The sequence below is a fragment of the Ornithorhynchus anatinus genome, chromosome 10, assembly GCF_004115215.2.
Source record: "Ornithorhynchus anatinus isolate Pmale09 chromosome 10, mOrnAna1.pri.v4, whole genome shotgun sequence".
In the NCBI taxonomy this organism is placed as follows: domain Eukaryota; kingdom Metazoa; phylum Chordata; class Mammalia; order Monotremata; family Ornithorhynchidae; genus Ornithorhynchus; species Ornithorhynchus anatinus.
The window spans coordinates 51,950,039-51,967,655 of NC_041737.1; the positions used below are offsets into that span (position 1 = coordinate 51,950,039).

The 17,617-nt window shown below is 54.4% G+C and overlaps 2 protein-coding genes across 5 annotated transcripts in view; one reads left to right on the forward strand and one right to left on the reverse strand.

The window, feature by feature from the left end:
* Window positions 1-2,156, forward strand: part of BRAF (B-Raf proto-oncogene, serine/threonine kinase) — a 118,281-nt gene extending 116,125 nt beyond the window's left edge. For all 4 annotated transcript variants that reach the window (XM_029073227.2, XM_029073225.2, XM_029073228.2 and 1 more), the window contains one exon: window positions 835-2,156. In XM_029073227.2, coding sequence (XP_028929060.1) covers window positions 835-857 — 23 coding nt within the window. In that variant the 3' untranslated portion in view covers window positions 858-2,156. The remainder of the gene's footprint in view (window positions 1-834) is intronic.
* Window positions 2,157-8,906: 6,750 nt separating this feature from the next.
* Window positions 8,907-15,067, reverse strand: NDUFB2 (NADH:ubiquinone oxidoreductase subunit B2). The gene is made up of 4 exons (XM_029073233.2): window positions 14,925-15,067; window positions 10,309-10,453; window positions 9,824-9,925; window positions 8,907-9,002 (listed from the first exon to the last, which is right to left on the reverse strand). Exons 1-3 carry the CDS (start codon window positions 15,026-15,028, stop codon window positions 9,851-9,853), a joined length of 324 nt encoding a protein of 107 aa, XP_028929066.1. The 5' UTR covers window positions 15,029-15,067; the 3' UTR covers window positions 8,907-9,002; window positions 9,824-9,850.
* Window positions 15,068-17,617: the final 2,550 nt, after the last annotated feature.

Sequence of the window (17,617 nt, forward strand, 5' to 3'; positions counted from 1 at the left end):
AACATTAAAGCTGAAAGCTGGCATACCCACTTGAAATGAGATTCTTTTGTTTTTCTAAGGAATTCTAGCAGGAATGACAGGTGGGGGTGGGGGGGGAACGTCTTCTGGGAACCTTTAAAAAGACTTCCTAGCAACTGATACAGAAGGGCGGCGAGGTTTTGGCTTTAGAAGATTTTGACAGTCAAGGGTAATTATGAAGCGTTACCGTGTACAGGGTAAAAGCGCTTGGGAGAGCCCGGTGAGGTGGGCGGACACGACTCCTGCCCTCGAGGAGCTTACAGTCCAGTGGAAGAGTGGAATCTTTGGCAACAACGCCAAGCTGAGTTGCCTCTGCCACTCCAGAGAGGGGATCCAGGCTCTATTCCCGGCTTGAAAACGGGCTACGTCCTAACCCTCCCTCCCCCGGCCCCGGGATGGTGAGAGGGTAGACTGAGGTGGCGAGGAGGCCTTGGGTTTATGCCACACCTTTCTAGTAGCTAGCTCCGAGTGCTTTTGTATTACGGTCATTGTCATAACCGTATACAAAAAGCGCTCTTTGTGGGTCAAGCACTGTTCTAAGCCCTGGGGGAGATGCAAGTTAATCTGTCTCATTTGCGCTCTTTGCATGGAAGGGGCTCTGTGAATGGAAATGATGAATTACGTCGATGTAAGTAACTGTTATTCCCGCACGGTGAATACCGTCCTTTTTGTTTTCGTTGTGTTCTTCATTTGAAATGATGCCTATCGCTGCTGGTTACGTGGTGAAGCGAGCCTGCTTTTTAATGAGATGAGTTCTCTCTGTCCGACAGCTGAGACCTCCTTTCTAAAACGAGCTCTTGTCCGCTCCCTCCACAGGAGAATTTACAGCTTTCAAGTAGCCACACCACCCTGGCCACATCTACTCTTATTTCTTAAGTCTTGTGTTCCTACCGTTTCTTAACATCGAAACTCAGTTCTGTTCCTCCAAACTTTTTTTTTTCAAAGATATCGAATTGTAAATGCATAAGCTAGAATGGAGGAGGATGGAATTTCCCCGTTCGAACGGGGAGAAATCTTTTAGGAACCAGAATTATCTGCCACCAATGTCTTCTCCTCGACACTCAGACGTGCCTGCCTGCTCCCAGGAGGAGAAAGGAAAGAGAGAGAGAGCACACATTTTTGACCTTTTGGCGTTCAGGCGTGCCGGGAAGGAACCTGCTGCTGCTTCTTGGGAGATTTGCTTTGGAAAGTCTGCCGGTCAACCTCTCTTCCCCCTGACCGCCAAGCCGCTGCATGGCCGAACAGCTGATGGGGACCAAGGACTCTGATTCTATTCTGGGATTCTGTTGGGACTTCTTTTTTCCCCCTCCCCCGTGTACTTTCTGGTTGACGGGAAAAGCCGGAGGGCCCCCGCCTCCCCGGGAATACGACCGCCCGGTTAAAAGGATCCAGGCAAAGATGGATGTTGGAATTCGGTCGGGAGGAGCCCAGCTCGGTCAGGAGGCAGAGGGGAACGCCTCACCGTTTTCCCAGACTGCCACGTCCCCGGTACCTACCCTTTATTTCCTTTCCCAATCTCTCGCGTGGGTCGTCCAGGGTGTCTCTCTCTCGGGGTCACGGGTCGGGGCTGGGTCGGGTGGAAGGCGTTCACCGTCAGAGCATCTGTCCGTCTGTCTTTCCGTCCACCCCTCTCTTTAGATCAACAATGACAAAGGGTCACCATAGTAAGTCTCCGGAGTTCTCTAACGCCATTCGTTCCCCAGACGGAACGGCGGCGGGAGTGACGGTGTTTACGAAGCGCTCGCTGGGTGCAGGGCACCGCGCCAGGAGCCGGGAAAGAAGACACGGGTGGGAATTGGACCAAGTATAGCATCTCTGAAGTAGAAAATAATCCTCAGGGTTAATCGAGCAGAATTCAAAAAGGAAAAAAAAAAGTCTTAGCAGTAGACATGCCCAAAATGGTGGGTTGGAGAACTCTCTTAAAGTCACTGGCTGTTTCCATGAGAAGCTTATAAAAGCATGGAAACCCGTGGTCACCAGCGGTGGTTCACCGTGTTCAAAAGGACTCGGTGGGTTCACAGTGGCATCCTCTTCTGTCTCACTGCTTCTTCCTCTTTCATCTTACCGTGTCTCCGGCCCAGTTCCCTCCTTTATTCAGAGTTTGCGACCCAAAATAAAGGTGGAGGTGTCTGCATTTATATTCCTTCTGCCTGGTCTTCGAAAGATTGTTTGCTCTGGTAATGAATGTCTTAAGTAAGCCTCAGGTTGATAAAGCTGATCATTTGGGTTACCTTGGGGAGAAGATCTTTCGAGTGCGGTTTTGCCAAGTTCACTGATAAGTGAGGAACTGCAGGCCTTCTGTAGAGCTAGTCAGGTTCTGATTCCCACCTGTCTGTCTCCAGCCAGAGTAGAAAAGTGGACAGTCCCCCTCGGATAGACCTTTGGCTGGTGGGGGAAATATTCCAGCCCTGATCGGGAGGAAGGCAGAGGTTTGGATGCTCAGTTCGGCCTTGGCGTCAGTCTCCGAGGGGGCTTCTCCCCCGAAACAAGGCTGGGGTCTTTCGCCAGGGTGGGCACGAGGAAATCCGGCCCAGCCGAGTCAACCAGCGCACCCGTAGGGCCCTCCCCCCCCCGCCAGGCCGGAGAGGAGGCCGGGCCTAGAGGGTGGGAAGATGCCATTTGGATTCAGGCCCCCCACAGCACAACTCTTGGTGACGCGCTGGTATCTCAGGCGCCTGAGCGAAGAGCTGCGGAAATCTTAGGGGGCCGTTAGAGTTCGGGAACTAACGGGTGAAGGCGAGAGGGTGAGCTGCCAGACCCCGGTAGCCTTTCGGGTAGCTCGGAGCCCTGGCGTCGGGGTGAAAGTCCAGAATCGCCTCTGAAGGGAAGAGGCATCGGGAATGGTTCCCGCCAGCCCGAGCGGCACGGGGGCTTTTACGGCCGCTGCGTCCCCGGTGGCTTGGGCAGGGTTTCTGGCGTTCTCGTGGCACTCTCTTCACTCCCTTCCTCTCCGTGTTTCTTCAGCCTACGAACACCCCCGGAGCCTGATTGTTTCTGTCCCCTCCCAGGTTTGGCTCAAGTTCCTTAGTCGCCCCAGTAGGGTCAGTCTCCCGGGGGAAAGAGCCACACACGAAATGAGAAAGATGGAGCGGGGGCGTGCGGCCCCTCTCCTAGGGGGCTCGGGGGACGAGGTGGTGGACATGATCCCTGCCCTCGAGAAGCTCACAGTGTAGTGCGATTTGACCTTCTGACGAGTGGCGAAAGGCAATAAGGTGGGCTCCTGGTTTCGCTTTGGTTTCGCTCACGAGCCGAAAGGTAATCGGGAAGGGAGAGCGAGGTTCAGCCTGTGGGCCGGGCCTAACGCGAGGCTCCACCCAGAAGTGCAGGATGGGGTCGGACGGGGTCAGATCAGCCCCAAGCACAGGACTCATCCCAGGACGTCCCCGTCGTATTTTCTTCACCCGGGTGGGTGTTGCTTTTCCAGTAGGGTCAGGCAACATCGGGGATGGTTGGAGTGACTTTTGTAGGGGCTTCCAGCTGTGAGGGTTACATTGCAGAGGCTCTTTGAGGCTGTAAGAAAAGTCTAAGGAAAGACACTCCTTTGTCCAAGCAAAGCACTTTAAAAGTAGTGTGTGTGTGTGTGTGTTTGTGTGTGTGTGTGTGTGTATCTGTGCGATGGGTCTGTGATTTCTAGCTGCTTTTTTGACGGCTCTGTTAAGCTTAGAACTCTGTTACCTAAGTTGGGTTTTTGTCTTAGAGTGGCCGCAGTGCCTTTTTCTTGGTGGAGGTCGGTTGTCTCCCCGTGAGACTCTTTGGCAGAATCAGCCCGTCGTAGGCATTTATCGAGCGTCTTCCGAGTGCCAAGCACTGGACTGAGCGCTCGGGAGACTATAGCAGCAGCCAAACACACTTCCCCCGCCCACGAGGAGTTCACAGTCAAACAGAGTGCAAAGAACTTGGTTCGGGGCGCGATCTCGTTTGCCGATCGATGCCTCCGTTATCCTGGAGGTTTTGTCCCTGACCGATATCCAGGCCGGACTGGCTTGGTGAAAGGGAGGAAAAGGGAAGGCCCGAGTGACGCCTGGGGCCGGGGGCGGGGGGGTGCCCAGCTGCCCGTAAATGACTGGTGCACCCGGGGTTTTCCCCGCAGACTGGCGACAGGTGCTGGGGCGGACACGGAGCTCGGGCTGAGAGGAGAGGAGGGCCCACCGGCTCAGTGGAATTTTTGCCCACGTGTGTGTTCTGGGTTCAAGAGCTAATATGAGAAATAATAAAAGGCCTGAGCCATAGGGCTCACCTGAGCTGGTGTTCCTTGTCCCCTGGTTTGGCACATATAGTGTACAGACTCCATTCCTCTCCCTCCATGCCTCCCTTCATCCTTCTCTCCCGCCACTTTCTCTCTCCTTCCCTTCCTTCCTCCTCCCTCCCTCTCATGTTTTCCACTCTGCATCTCCCACCCCCACCCAGGCTAGTTGTCATTGAAACGGACACCATGACGGAAAAAGCGTCTCTAGTGCAGAATAAACAGCGAGGTGCAGCTCTCCCAAGGACCCCGCTCCCAGTAAGGTACACCCAGAGGTGAGGGAATGCGTAGTTATTGTTGAGTAGGAAGCGGCGAGACCGCCCTAGCACAGGCTGTGCCGCGAACGTTTAAGAAGCCCACTGTTTTGGGGTGAGGGGAGCGGGGCGTAGCACAGACTCCCGGGGAGGTCGTAGAAGGGAATCTCAGGTCCCTTGAAAGCGGGGCCAGAGAGTACGGTCGTGTCAAGGCCTGGTGCTTTTTAGGTTCTATTTTGATTCCTTACCCAGCGAAGGGGGGCTCGGCTTCAAGCTTTCACCGAGCTAGGTGTCGCCGGCCATCTTCCACGGCCACTCGGCGGAAGCCTCAGTTTACCTAGGAGCGCCACTGAGCCGGCGTAGGCAGAACCCGAGGCGAGGCTGCATCGGGGCCCGGGCAGAGTGGGCCATCCAGGAGGAAAGAGAGTTTTGTAGAGGGCCCCGAGCCTCTCAGGCGAGCGGCCGCGGTGCGTGTGTGTGTCGTTCCCTCGCCGTGGCACAGAGAATTATGGAGAGGGGCCCTTTTATGAGATGGAACAAGGGGCTCCTAAATCTTGCCCTTTCTCGTTTGCCAAATGATCTCGTTGTGCCTTTACGATGTCGTAAATTAGCAGCCAGTTTAAAGTCTAGGTGGCCCGTAAGGCGAGCAGGCCCGCCGGTGCCGTTCCGCTCTGTAACGTGCCTGGCCTGGGGGACCGGCGTCATCCTACCGAGCTAGCCGCCTTGCTTCCCGGGCTCGTGACCCCATCTTCTCAGGCCGTCGGCGGGATCGATCGAGCGCTCAGTGTCGGCCGTGCCGTGCTAAGCGCTTGGGCAAGTACGACACAATAGGGCCGGTAGATGCGATCCCTGCACACAAGGAGCTGACACTCTCTCACAGCCTGAGATTCAGATGAGAGTTCACAGGTGATTTTTCTGCACGGAAGAAGCGCTGAAAAATCTTGCCCGAGCCCAAAACACTGAGGGGTGGATGCCACGTGGACCGACTCAGTTGACGGAAGCTGGATTGTTAAGGTTTTTTCTGCTGCCAAAATGGACTGAAGTCGACTGACCTCGTTTGGTTAACGAGCCGTCCCTCTCTCCACTGTCTGTAAAATCGACCGCTAATTTTGGAAAGTGACACGTGGAAGGTCGGGTCATTATCAAGCAGGTCAAATTTGGGGGGTTTTTTTGGTTCGTCTTTTTTTTCTAGCGGGCTCCCCTCTCCCCGGCCCACTCGGAAAAGAACGTGAAGTTTCTTGGGATAAAAAGTTCTCGGGCGAGCGTCAGTCTTCTAATTCCAACTCGGGCCCTCCCCTCCCAGACCAAGATTCGGATCCCGTCTAGTTCTGAGACGGGGCAGGGGCCGGATATCCTAAAGGGAGAGAGGGTCGGCCCGTGGGGCGCCGTGCGGCCGAGTAGGTGGGGCGCCCTTTGCGGGTCTCGGAAAGGAGGAGAGTTGAGGATGGGACGCTTGGCATTCATTCATTCAATAGTATCTATCGAGCGCTTACTGTGTGCGGAGCCCTGTAGGGGTGGGCGAATCCCCCAAATCAATCCTGAAACCTTTAGCGTCAGAGTGCAGTAATCACCCTCAGTTACCCAGAAACGGTCCCTCGGCGGTTGAAAGGAGAGTGGCAGGCCCTCCGGAGATGGAGGGCTGACGTGGGTGAGCCTCGTCGCCCTTCATTTCTAGGCTTCTGGGGAGAAGCCGCCCCTCGATGGGGGGGACCCGGCGTCCGAGGGGCGGCGTTCACCGAGACCCCCGACGGGCCGAGCCGGGGCTCGAAGCTGGTGGCGGCCGGAAGCCGTCAGCCTCACGGCTGTGTGCAGAAAAGCGCCGTGCTGGAGAGTGAGTAGAGCCGATCCCTGCTCCCGAGGAGCTGCCGGCGTAGCGGGAGAGGGAGACCCGAGGCCAAGCAACCCATCCCCACCCCCGGCGGCCATTCCAGGCCTCGGCTGTGCGTCGGCCTAGCTCTTTTACTTTGCCGGGCCCTCGTCTCTTCACGGAGACCTCCGATTAACACCCCGTTCTTTCCCGTGTTCACCCGCCTACTGGGTCGAGGACGTGGATGTCCCGGAGGCCAGTCCGCCGGGTTGGGGAAGGTGGCGGGGGGCCGGCGGGGCCCCGTTCGGAGTGTAGAGTGGCGGCCGCTTGTCTCCGACTGGGTCCCCGAGGAAGAAAGGCGTATCTTGGCCCCTCGGGATGCCTCCGCGCTCTCCCTCCTCTCCGGGCCCGGGCCCTTCGATCCGGTCCCGTGTCTTCTGCCAACTGGGAAATCCCCAGTTCCAAACGGGGAAGAGGTGGGCATCGTCAACCCTCCGCTCTTCCCCCGTCCCCCTCTCCCCCCCGCGCGCACACTTCAAGACAGACCTATTATCCTTTATTTGGGGGGGGGGGGGGCATTGAGTGTCTCTGTCCTTGTAGCGCTAAGTCTTTGAGTAAAGAAGTACCCGTGTTCGTGACGAGGCAGCAGCGGAGCGTCCCAGCCCCCCGTCTCACTCGCCGCCCGCCGCGGCTCCGGGCGCTTAGAATCGTCCGCTGTGAGATTTGCTTCCCGGAGAGGGAAGGAGATAAAGCAGGGGAGCGTGTACATTTTGTTGGGGTTTGTGAAGTAGTCGGTTTTGCTTTGAGGAATGTCATTCCGTGTTGCCTTTGTTGTGTGTTGACCCCGTTGGAACCCATTATGTGCATTTGTGGGTGTATCTGTTGGGGCTGGGGGGGGGGGGGGAGTGTTATATAGGAGGAAACTTCAAAATCCCATAGCTTGACAAGCAGTGAAGTGCACAGGCTGGGCAGAGATGGGAAAATGGACCAAACTTGGGTGAGAGGGAGGGGCGGGGGGGGTCCAGGTTTTGGTTATTTTAGGGGTGGTGGTGGGTCGGGATGGAGGCGCCCTAAGAGGGAGGGGGAGGGGAAGAGTGTGAGGGTGGGAGAAATAACTTAAAGATGTGGGAAATAAAACGTAAGCGTGCAATAAGTGTGCTTTTTTATTCGAAGCTGTGAAGTTTTTTTAAAGAGAAACACATCATTCCTCCCCGATCCTCGTACGCGCCTTCCTCCTTCCCGTCGGCCGGTCTCAACCGGCTATTTATAAGCGTGAAACCTTTTGAGTTTTTTTATTACGTTGCCGACATAAGTGGCCGTCGCGCGTCTTATTTATTTTCATGTTGCGTCCCGTCCCGTCCCCTTGTGCCCGTCGTCATCCAAGAGATCGTTTTCCTTTCGTTGCATTTGAGAACTTAAAGGAGAGAGACCCCGCCGCGGGCTTCCGTCTGTCGCCCTCGGCTTTGCCGCGTCAACCCGCCGAGGACGCCGAAGGCGACCTCTCCGGGTGACGCTCCATTTCAGCATTGTGTGTGCGTGTGTGTGTGTGTGTTTCCCCTTGGCAGATTGAACCTCTCGCTCCCCCTTGCCGCTTCTCCGTCGGAGGATTCAGTTTTCATTTAGACTTAGACGTTCGCTCACGTCTGTGTGGATTGCGGGAGTTGAACCACAGAGGGAACTTTGTGACTTTGTGGTTCGGGTGGAGCGAACACCTCCGGGGAGAGGGAAGGGAGATTTTTGCTTTGGCTTTCTCATTTTAATGGCGGCCAACCCTTTCTCGTTCGTCGTGCCCCCGCCAGACTCCGGAGTCCCCCGTGGGGCATTTCGGGGGGCACTCGCTGCCAGATTTCCAGGGGGTGGGGGTGAGGGGAGTGCGGTGCCGTGGAGGCTGCAGCAGACTACGGCCGCAAGTTTTTCTTTCTTTTGTGGGGCGTTTCCATAGGAATCCGTAGCTGCTTCGGGACCGGGGGAAAACTAGAGGAGTCATGGTTTTAAAATTTGCATTCAAAGAGAAAAATGTTCTCAGTTTCCCCCGTTCCCAACTCCCTCGCCACCCCACAGCGATCGCTTGTACAGATTATTTTTCTCGCTTCTTCCCTATCCGCTCCCCTCCCGAACCGTGTCGTCATCTCCCCGACCCCCCGCCTCCTCGGTTTCCCCTTCCTGCTCAGGCCCCTTCATTTGTATCTTGGAGTTTTTTCTCATGTAAATTTGTACAATGGGAAATATTGTGCAGTTTGGCTAGAGAGCATGGAGATTTATCGACGACCACCAAAATTTAATATCCATTTGGGTAGCCGAAATTCACGACGAAGAAAACTATTTCTGTGTAAAGTTATTTAAAGAACTCTGTATTATATAAAAGGCAAAAAGTTCTATGTACTTGATGTGAATATGAGAATACTGCTCTAATAAAGACAGATTGCATGGAGATCAGCCCGGTCAAATTCGTTCCTACGAACCGGCGACTTCCGCCCGTCTCCTCGGCCCCCTGGTTCCCCGCTCCCTCCGGGCTCCCCGGACCCCCGGGACCCACCGTGCCCCGACCCCGTCGGCTTCCAGAGAGAGGCGGGGGGAGACCGTGGCCTGGGATTCCAACTTTTAATATACAACAGAAAGGTGACGGAGGCAGAGTCTGCGCCGCCAAGGAACCGGCTTCTCCTGGAGACGGCTGCTGGCCCTGCGTGGGGCAAAAAGGAAGACCGTTGGCAGAGGAAGAACTATCCTGCCTCCTACTTCACCCGCAGCGTGCACAACACGCTCCTACACGCTGGGGAGAGCACCGGACCGCCAGCTGGGAGGGCTAACCTCCCCAGAGCACAATTCCCAGAATGGTTGATGGTAAACCGAGACTCAGAAGGACTCTTCTGGGCTGCCCTTTTTTTTTTATTTTTTTGAAGTAGTGTTTTGTTAACCTCTTGCTACGGGCCAGGCACTGTACTAATCCCTGAGGTAAGTACAAGCCAATCAGGTTGAACAGAGTCCATGTCTCTCGTGGGGCTCAGCCTTAACCTCCATTTTCCAGCTGAGGAAACCGAGGCCCAGAAAAGTTCACGTAGCAGACAAGTAGCAGAGTTGGGATTAATGTTAATAATAATAATGTTGGTATTTGTTAAGCGCTTACTATGTGCCGAGCACTGTTCTAAGCGCTGGGGTAGACACAGGGGAATCAGGTTGTCCCACGTAGGGCTCACAGTCTTAATCCCCATTTTACAGATGAGGGAACTGAGGCACAGAGAAGTTAAGTGACTTGCCCACAGTCACACAGCTGACAAGTGGCAGAGCTGGGATTCGAACTCATGAGCCCTGACTCCAAAGCCCGTGCTCTTTCCACTGCGCCACGCTGCTTGGGGATTAGAACCCAAGTCCTCCGACTCCCGGGCTCCTTCCGCTGGGCCATGCTGCGCTCTCTCACGATGCCCCGGAGCGCTGAGCATAAGGGTGGGCAGTGCCTCCATGCGCCCAGTTCTCCACGGAGACGCCCCCCTCCCCGCCACTGACCTGGGAGGGGAGCGGAAGGGATCCACCCTAATCTTCATCATCCGGGGGGATGCCCAGCTCCTCGTCCGTCCACTGGGAAGCATCCGGGTAGGGGAAGTGTCCCTAGGGAGAAGAGCAGCGTCATTTCCGGATCGATTCCGGTTCCCACGTGTGGCCGGAAGAGCGTGGTCTCGGAGGGACCGGGGGCTGGACGGCCTGCCATCAGGAGTCTCGATCCTTCGATCGATCCGAGGTATTTAGGGAGCGCTTACTACGTGCAGAGCACTTGGGAGAGGACGACAGAGTCGGGAGACTTTCTCCCCACCCGCCCGCTGGGCCTGTTATACCGTGAGCCCCCCGAGGGACAGGGGTTGTCTCTAATTCCCACCCGTAGGTTCCCTCCGAACGCTTAGTGCGGGGCTGTGCCCGCAGCAGGCGCTCGCCAAGTCCCGGCCCTCCTGCCGGAGGTGGGGGGCTAGAGGGGCGACCTCCCAGCCCCGACTCACCAGCACGGCGTCCGAGTCGTGCCAGAAACGCCACAGGATCCAGAACCACATGACGCCGCTCCACAGCTCCGCCTGAAACACCTGCGACTTGGTCAGCTGCGGGTACTGCCGGTACTGCGGGGGGATGTGCACGCCGCCTCCGGCGCTGCCGTCACAGAACACCGCAGGTGACGACGCGCCCCGCGACGCCTGCCCGCCGACCTCACTCCCCCGGCCGCCCCTCAAGCGAGACTGTCCATCAGCAGGGTGGTGGCGGTGAAGCCTTTACCGTGTACCAAACGCTGGAGCAGAATACAAGATCATCAGGTCCCACGTAACAATGATAGTAACTCTGGCATTTGTTAAGCGCTCACTACGCACCAAGCATCGTACTAAGCCCCGGGGTAGATACCAGATCATCAGGTCCCTCGTGGGGCTCAGGTCTAAGCAGGAGGGAGAACTGGAATCCCCATTCTGCAGAAGAGGGAACCGAGGCCCGGAGAAGTGAAGCGACCGGCCCCAGGTCGCCCGGCAGGCAATCGGCCGAACTGGGATCGGAACCCAGGTCCTCGGACTCCCGGGCCCGGTCTCTTTCCCAGCTCACAGAAGGCCTCTTCCCTTCCTTTCCCAACTCCCTTGGGCCGAGAGGCCACGGCTAGGCGCTGCTAAGAAAGGGGTACCGTGCCACGGTTACATCACCCTTTAGACGCTACAAACACTTTGAGGGCAGGGGTCATCTCTTCTTTTTTTTCTCTTTCTAAATGGTATTTGTTACACGCTTCTTCCGTGCCAGATACTGGACTAACTGCTGGGGCAGATAAAAGGTTGGACGGTCCGTGCTCACGTGGGACCTAATGCTATTAATCCTCATTTTGCAGATGAGGAAACTGAAGCACAAGAAAGTAAAGGGACACGGAGCAGACAAGTAGCAGAGCTGAGATCTGCACCCATGTCCTCTGACTCCTAAGCCCAGATTCTCTCCACTAGGCCACAATGCTTCCCTTCCAACCTCCTATCTCCAGTGTACTCTCCCGAGCTCTTCGGTTCAGTGCTCTGCACACAGTAGGTGCTCAATAAATTCTATTGAGTCCCTTGACATCCACCGCCCCGCCAGCCCCGCGTCGCTATGCACCCAGAGAAGCCGTGTGGCCTGGGGACTCGGGTGCTGATTCCGACTCTACCACTTGTCTCCCGTGCAACCTTGGGCAAGTCACCTCACTGGGCCTACCTGTTCTCCCTCCCATTAGGCCTGTATCCAATCTGCTTATATTGTCTCTCCCCCAGCACTCAGCACAGTGTTTGGCCCATAGTAAGCACCTGACAGACACCACAGTTCGGATCTCAGTGTCTGCCCCAAATAGATGAGGTTTTCCTTGGGTTATCTATCTAGCTCTCATCTCAGAACATCTCATTTATCCTGGCCATACCACCCGTCCGTTCCCCCCCCCCACCAAATAAGAAAAAGCCCTTGGAGGTTTTCTAGCACCGGAGAAACAGCATGGCCTGGTAGAAAGAGCCCAGGCCCAAGAGTCAGAGGACCTGGGTTCTAACTCCAGCTCTGCCACTTGCCTGTTGTGTGACCTTGGGGAGGGCACTTAACTTCTCTGGCCTCAGTTCCTCATCTGTAAAATTGGGATTCGATATCTGTTCGCCCTCCTATTCAGACTGTGAGCCCCATGTGGGATGGGGACTGTGTCCAGCCTGATTATCCTGTATCTACCCCAGCGCTTAGTACTTTAAATAAGTGATCAACAAATACCACCAACCTTATTATAGTCACACACCTGGCAGGGGGAGGCACAAATAGTTGTAAGAGGGCAGTCATTGGGAAAAGTCTTCATTCCCCAGCAGTAAATTAACACACAAAAAGGAGGGTTGCCTAGTGGATAGGCCTGGGAGTCAGAAGGATTTACCACTGTACTGAGCGCTGGGGTGGATACAAATTAATCAGATTGGACAAAGTCCCTGTCCCACATCAGGCTCCCAATCTTAATCCCCATTTTACAGATGAGGTACCTGAGGCACAGAGAAGTGAAGTGACTTGCCCAAGATCACACAGCAGACAAATGTCAGTCAACCATATTTACTGAGTGCTTACTGTGTGCAAAGCATTTACTATGCACTTGGGAGAATACCGTATAACAATAAACAGACACATTCCCTGCCCACAACAAATTTACAATCTAGAGGGGGAGAAGGGTATTACCATAACTAAATTACAGATATGTACATTAAAAGCCATGGGGCTGGGAAAGGGGATGAATAAAGGTAGCGAATCAGGGTGACGCAAAAGGGAGTGGGAGAAGAGGAAAGGAAGGCTTAGGGAAGGCCTCTTGGAGGAGATGGGCCTTCAATAAAATTTTGAAGAGGAAGAGTTGGATATGAGGAGGGAGGGCGTCCCGTACCAGAGCCGAGAGGTGGGCAAGAGGTTGGTGGTGAGATAGACGAGTTAGAGATACAGTGAGGTTAGCATTAGAGGAGCCACGTATGCGGGCTGAGTTGTAGTGTAGTGAGGTGAATGAAACCAGCATTAGAATATAGGACCTTCTGACTCCCAGGCCCGTGCTCTCTCCACTAGGCCGTGCTACTTCTCTGTGCCTCTGTAACCTCATCTGTAAAACAGGGATTAAGTGTGTGGGACACAGACTGTGTCCACCCCAATTCGTCTGTATCTACCCCAGCACTTAGTACAGTGCCTGGCACATAGTAAGTGGTGAACAAATACCATAAAGAAGCACCCTAAACCACACTTCACAGACTATCCAGGGGGATAGAAGGGAATCCATCTGATCAAATCAGAGACATGGCAACTGCAAAGGGTGAACACATCCTGCCACTTGGACTGTAACTGCTGCCTTTTGTGGCCATCCTGAATCCAGGGCTATAATGGGGCACCCCCCAGAAAGTGCTCTGCACATAGTAAGGGCTCAATAAATACTATTGAATGAAACAAATTTGAAATCCAGAAGCTCCGTAAGCCAGACAGACCCTTCAGGCGCTTCGTGCTGGCCTGCCGGTGGGCTGGCTCCTTCCTGACCCTGGGGTCCCATCGGACAGTGAAAGGGAGTGAATTCCTGGGCCCCCAGCCCAAGTCCTCAAAGTTCAAGCTGTTCATTAATTCTGTCAGCACTGTCAAATCTCTGCGAGGGCTCTGTGCAAGGACCTGTCAGCTGTGTGACTTTGGGACGGTCACTTCACTTCTCTGTGCCTCAGTGACCTCATCTGGAAAATGGGGGATTCCGACTGTGAGCCCCACATGGGACCACCTGATGACTCATCTCCCCCGGCGCTTAGAACAGTGCTTGACACATAGTAAGCGCTTAACAAATACCAACATTATTATTAAGTACACTGGCTGATGAATGACCACTCGGGACATTCAGACAAAAAAAGTTAAAAAAAAGTCTATATAAACTGCCAGGGCGGCCTAATGGGCCCGGAAGGGTAAGGACCTGGGTTCTTTCCATAGTATTTAGTATTTATTGAGCGCTTACTATGTGCAGAGCACTGTACTAAGCGCTTGGAATGGCCAATTCGGCCACAGAGTTCTAATCCAGCTCGGCCACTCCCCTGCCGGGTGACCTTGGAGAGTGACTTTCCCTGGGCCTCAAATTCACCTATAAAAACGGCGACTATACACCTGCCCTCCCTCCTATTTAGACTAAGAGTTTGGCGTGGTGCAGGGGGCTGTGTCCGACCCGATTACTTGGTACCCACCACGGCATCCGATACAGTACTTGGCAGATAGTACTGTGCATTTTCTCCCCGCAGTGGGGGAGAAGCAGCGTGACTCAGTGGAAAGAGCCGGGGCTTGGGAGAAAGCCACTTGCCAACTGTGTGACTTTGTTAATGAGGTGTCCATCCCCTTGCTTCTATTTATTGCTATTGTTTTTGTCCGTCTGGCTCAGTGGAAAGAGCACGGGCTTTGGAGTCAGAGGTCATGAGTTCGAATCCCAGCTCTGCCACTTGTCAGCTGTGTGACTGTGGGCAAGTCACTTCACTTCTCTGGGCCTCAGTGACCTCATCTGGAAAATGGGGATTAAGACTGGGAGCCCCACGTGGGACATCCTGATTCCCCTGTGTCTACCCCAGCGCTTAGAACAGTGCTCGGCACATAGTAAACGCTTAACAAATACCAACACTATTATTAGACTGTAAGGCCGTCAAGGGGCAGGGACTGTATCTGTTGCCGAATTGTCCATTCCAAGCGCTCAGTCCAGTGCTCTGCACATAGTAAGAGTGAATGAACTTCGGGCAAGTCACTTCACTGTGCCTCAGTGCCCTCATGGGGAAAATGGGGATGAAAACTGTGGGCCCCACATGGGGCATCCTGATCGGCTCGGATCGCCCCAGCGCTTGGAAGAGTGCACGTAGTAAGGGCTTCCCAATATGGCCATTATTTTAACGGGGTGGACGGAGTCCCCGGGGGGTGTTTATCCGGCCTTCCTCCTCGTTTAGGGTAAAGCGAGGCCCAGAAAAGCAGTGGGAGCCCTTTGCTCTGGTAATGGTCATCGCTGGCCGCGCAAAGGCCTCTGGGAGTGTGGCAGCCCCCTCCCGCCGCCCCTCAAGGTGACGGGGGTCGGTGGCGGCCGGCCTCGGCGGTTCCCCCCGCGCTGTCCCGGTTCGCAAGGACTCACTGGCGAGGTCCGGCGGCGGCGGCGGCGGGCGGGCGGCCGCGGGCTGCCAGGAGGCGGCGGCCCCCGGCGCGGAGAGCGGGCCCCAGCCTGCCCAGGGCGGCCATGGCGCCCGTCGCCTCAGCAGGCCGTCGACGACGACGATGAGGCGACGCCCCGCCCCCTGCGTGTCGTCACTTCCGGCCGTCCGGGCCCTACCACTGGCGGGGCTTGGGGGGGGACACAGAGGGGAGGGCGGGAAGCCCCCCGCACCTGCTCCTCGGTGGTACGAGCCGGTTAGCTCTGCTGTTCCGTCACCTCCCAGTCAGGGCGTCGTGTTTATTGAGCGCTCACTACGTGCCGAGCGCAGAGTTCAATACATAGTCAGTCGTATTTATTGAGCGCTTACTATGGGCAGAGCGCAGGGTTCAATCCATGCAGTCAGTCGTATTTATTGAGCGCTTACTATGGGCAGAGCGCAGAGTTAAATACGTTGTCAGTCGTATTTATTGAGCACTTACTATGGGCAGAGCGCAGAGTTAAATCCATGCAGTCAGTCGTATTTATTGAGCGCTTACTATGGGCAGAGCGCAGAGTTCAATACATTGTCAGTCGTATTTATTGAGCGCTTACTATGGGCAGAGCACAGAGTTCAATCCATGCAGTCAGGCGTATTTATTGAGTGCTTACTATGGGCAGAGCGCAGAGTTAAATCCATGCAGTCAGTCGTATCTATTGAGCGCTTACTATGTGCAGAGCGCAGTTACATTGTCAGTCGTACTTATTGAGAGCTTACTATGTGCAGAGCGCAGAGTTCAATACATAGTCATTCAGTCAGTCAGTCGTATTTATTGAGCGCTTACTATGTGCAGAGCATAGTCATTCAGTCAGTCAGTCGTATTTATTGAGCGCTTACTATGTGCAGAGCACATAGTTAAATACAGTCATATTTATTGAGCACTTACTATGTGCAGAGCACTGTATTTGGAATGATAGAGAAGCAGCGTGGCTCAGTGGAAAGAGCCGGGGCTTGGGAGTCCAAAGGACCCGGGTTCTAATCCCAGCTCCGCCACTTGTCTGCTGCGTGGCCTTGAGCAAGTCACTTTACTTCTCTATGCCTCAGTGACCTCATCTGAAAAATGGGGATGAAGACTATGAGCCCCACATGGGACAACCTGATTATCTTGTATCTACCCCAGCGCTTAGAACAGTGCTTGGCACATAGTAAGTGCTTAACAGATATCACCATCATTATTATTATTCTCTGGGACTCAGTTACCTCATCTGTAAAAATGGGGATTTTAAAAAAAAAGTGAGCCCCACATGGGACAATCTGATTACCCTATATCTACCCCAGGACTTAGAACAGTGCTAAGCACATAGTAAGCGCTTAACAGATACCATAATTATTATTATTACAATTCGGCAACTGACACAATCCCTGCCCAACAACAGGTAAATACATACATAAATAAATTTGTTAAGCGCTTACTATATGCCAATCACTGCTCTACATATAATAATAATTATGGTTTTTGTTAAGTGCTTACTATGTGCCAAATACTGTTCTAATCACTGGGGTAAATACAAGGTAATCAGATTGTCCCACGTGGGGCTCACAGTCTCAATCCCCATTTTACAGATGAGGTAACTGAGGCCCAGAGAAGTGAAATGACTTGCCCAAGGTCACACAGCAGACAAGTGGCAAAACGGGGATTAGAACCCACGATCTCTGACTCCCAAGCCCGTGCTCTTGCCACTAGGCCACGCTGCTCCTCTTACAAGCTAATCAGGACGGACACTTCTAGACTGTGAGCCTGCTGTGGGCAGGGATCGTCTCTATTTGTTGCTGAGCTGTACTTTCCAGGCGCTTAGTACAGTGCTCTGCACACAGTAAGCACTCAATAAATACGACTGAATGAATGAACAATCCTTGTCCCACAGGGGGCTCCCAGTCTTAATCCCCATTTTACAGATGAGGTAACTGAGGCCCAGAGAAGGGAAGTGACTTGCCCAAGGTCCCACAGCGGACATGTTGGCAGAGCCGGGAATAGAACCCAGGTCCTTCTGACTTCCAGTCCCGTACTCTAGCCACTAAGCCACGCTGCTTTTCTAGATACCCTTATATTGAACACTTCCAGAGGAGGAAAAAGCCGAATTCCCCGACCCCTTTTATTAATGGCACTATGTGCGAAACACTGTTATGAGCAATGGGGTGGATACAAGCTAATCGGGTTGGTTACATTCCATGTCCCACATCGGGCTCAGGGTTTTAAGCTTCATTTTACAGAGGAGGCAACTGAGGCCCAGAGAAGTGAAGTCACTTGCCCTAGGTCACACAGCAGACAGGTGGCGGATCCGGGATTTGAAGATCTGGGATTTGAACCCAGGTCCTCTGACTCCCAGGCCCGGGCTCTCTCCACTAGGCCAGGCTGCTCCTCTCTCATCTTTTAAAAAGCTGGCCGAGTGCATCCAACGTCCCGAGGAGAAGGGAGGACAGACAGCATGAGCAGGAAGTCCCATTCAGGGTAGGAATGGGATTTAGCCCAGTGCTCTGCACACAAAGGCCCTCAATAAATACGATTGATTGACTATAGGAGGATGGGGCAAATCTGAGGGAGAGTTAAATCGGATCTCCCGGGACCTCCCTTGCCCCATCAGGAGTGGTTGGGTCAGGGGCGGGCCCGGAGTCTCCTTAGCAACCTCCCCGGCTCCCG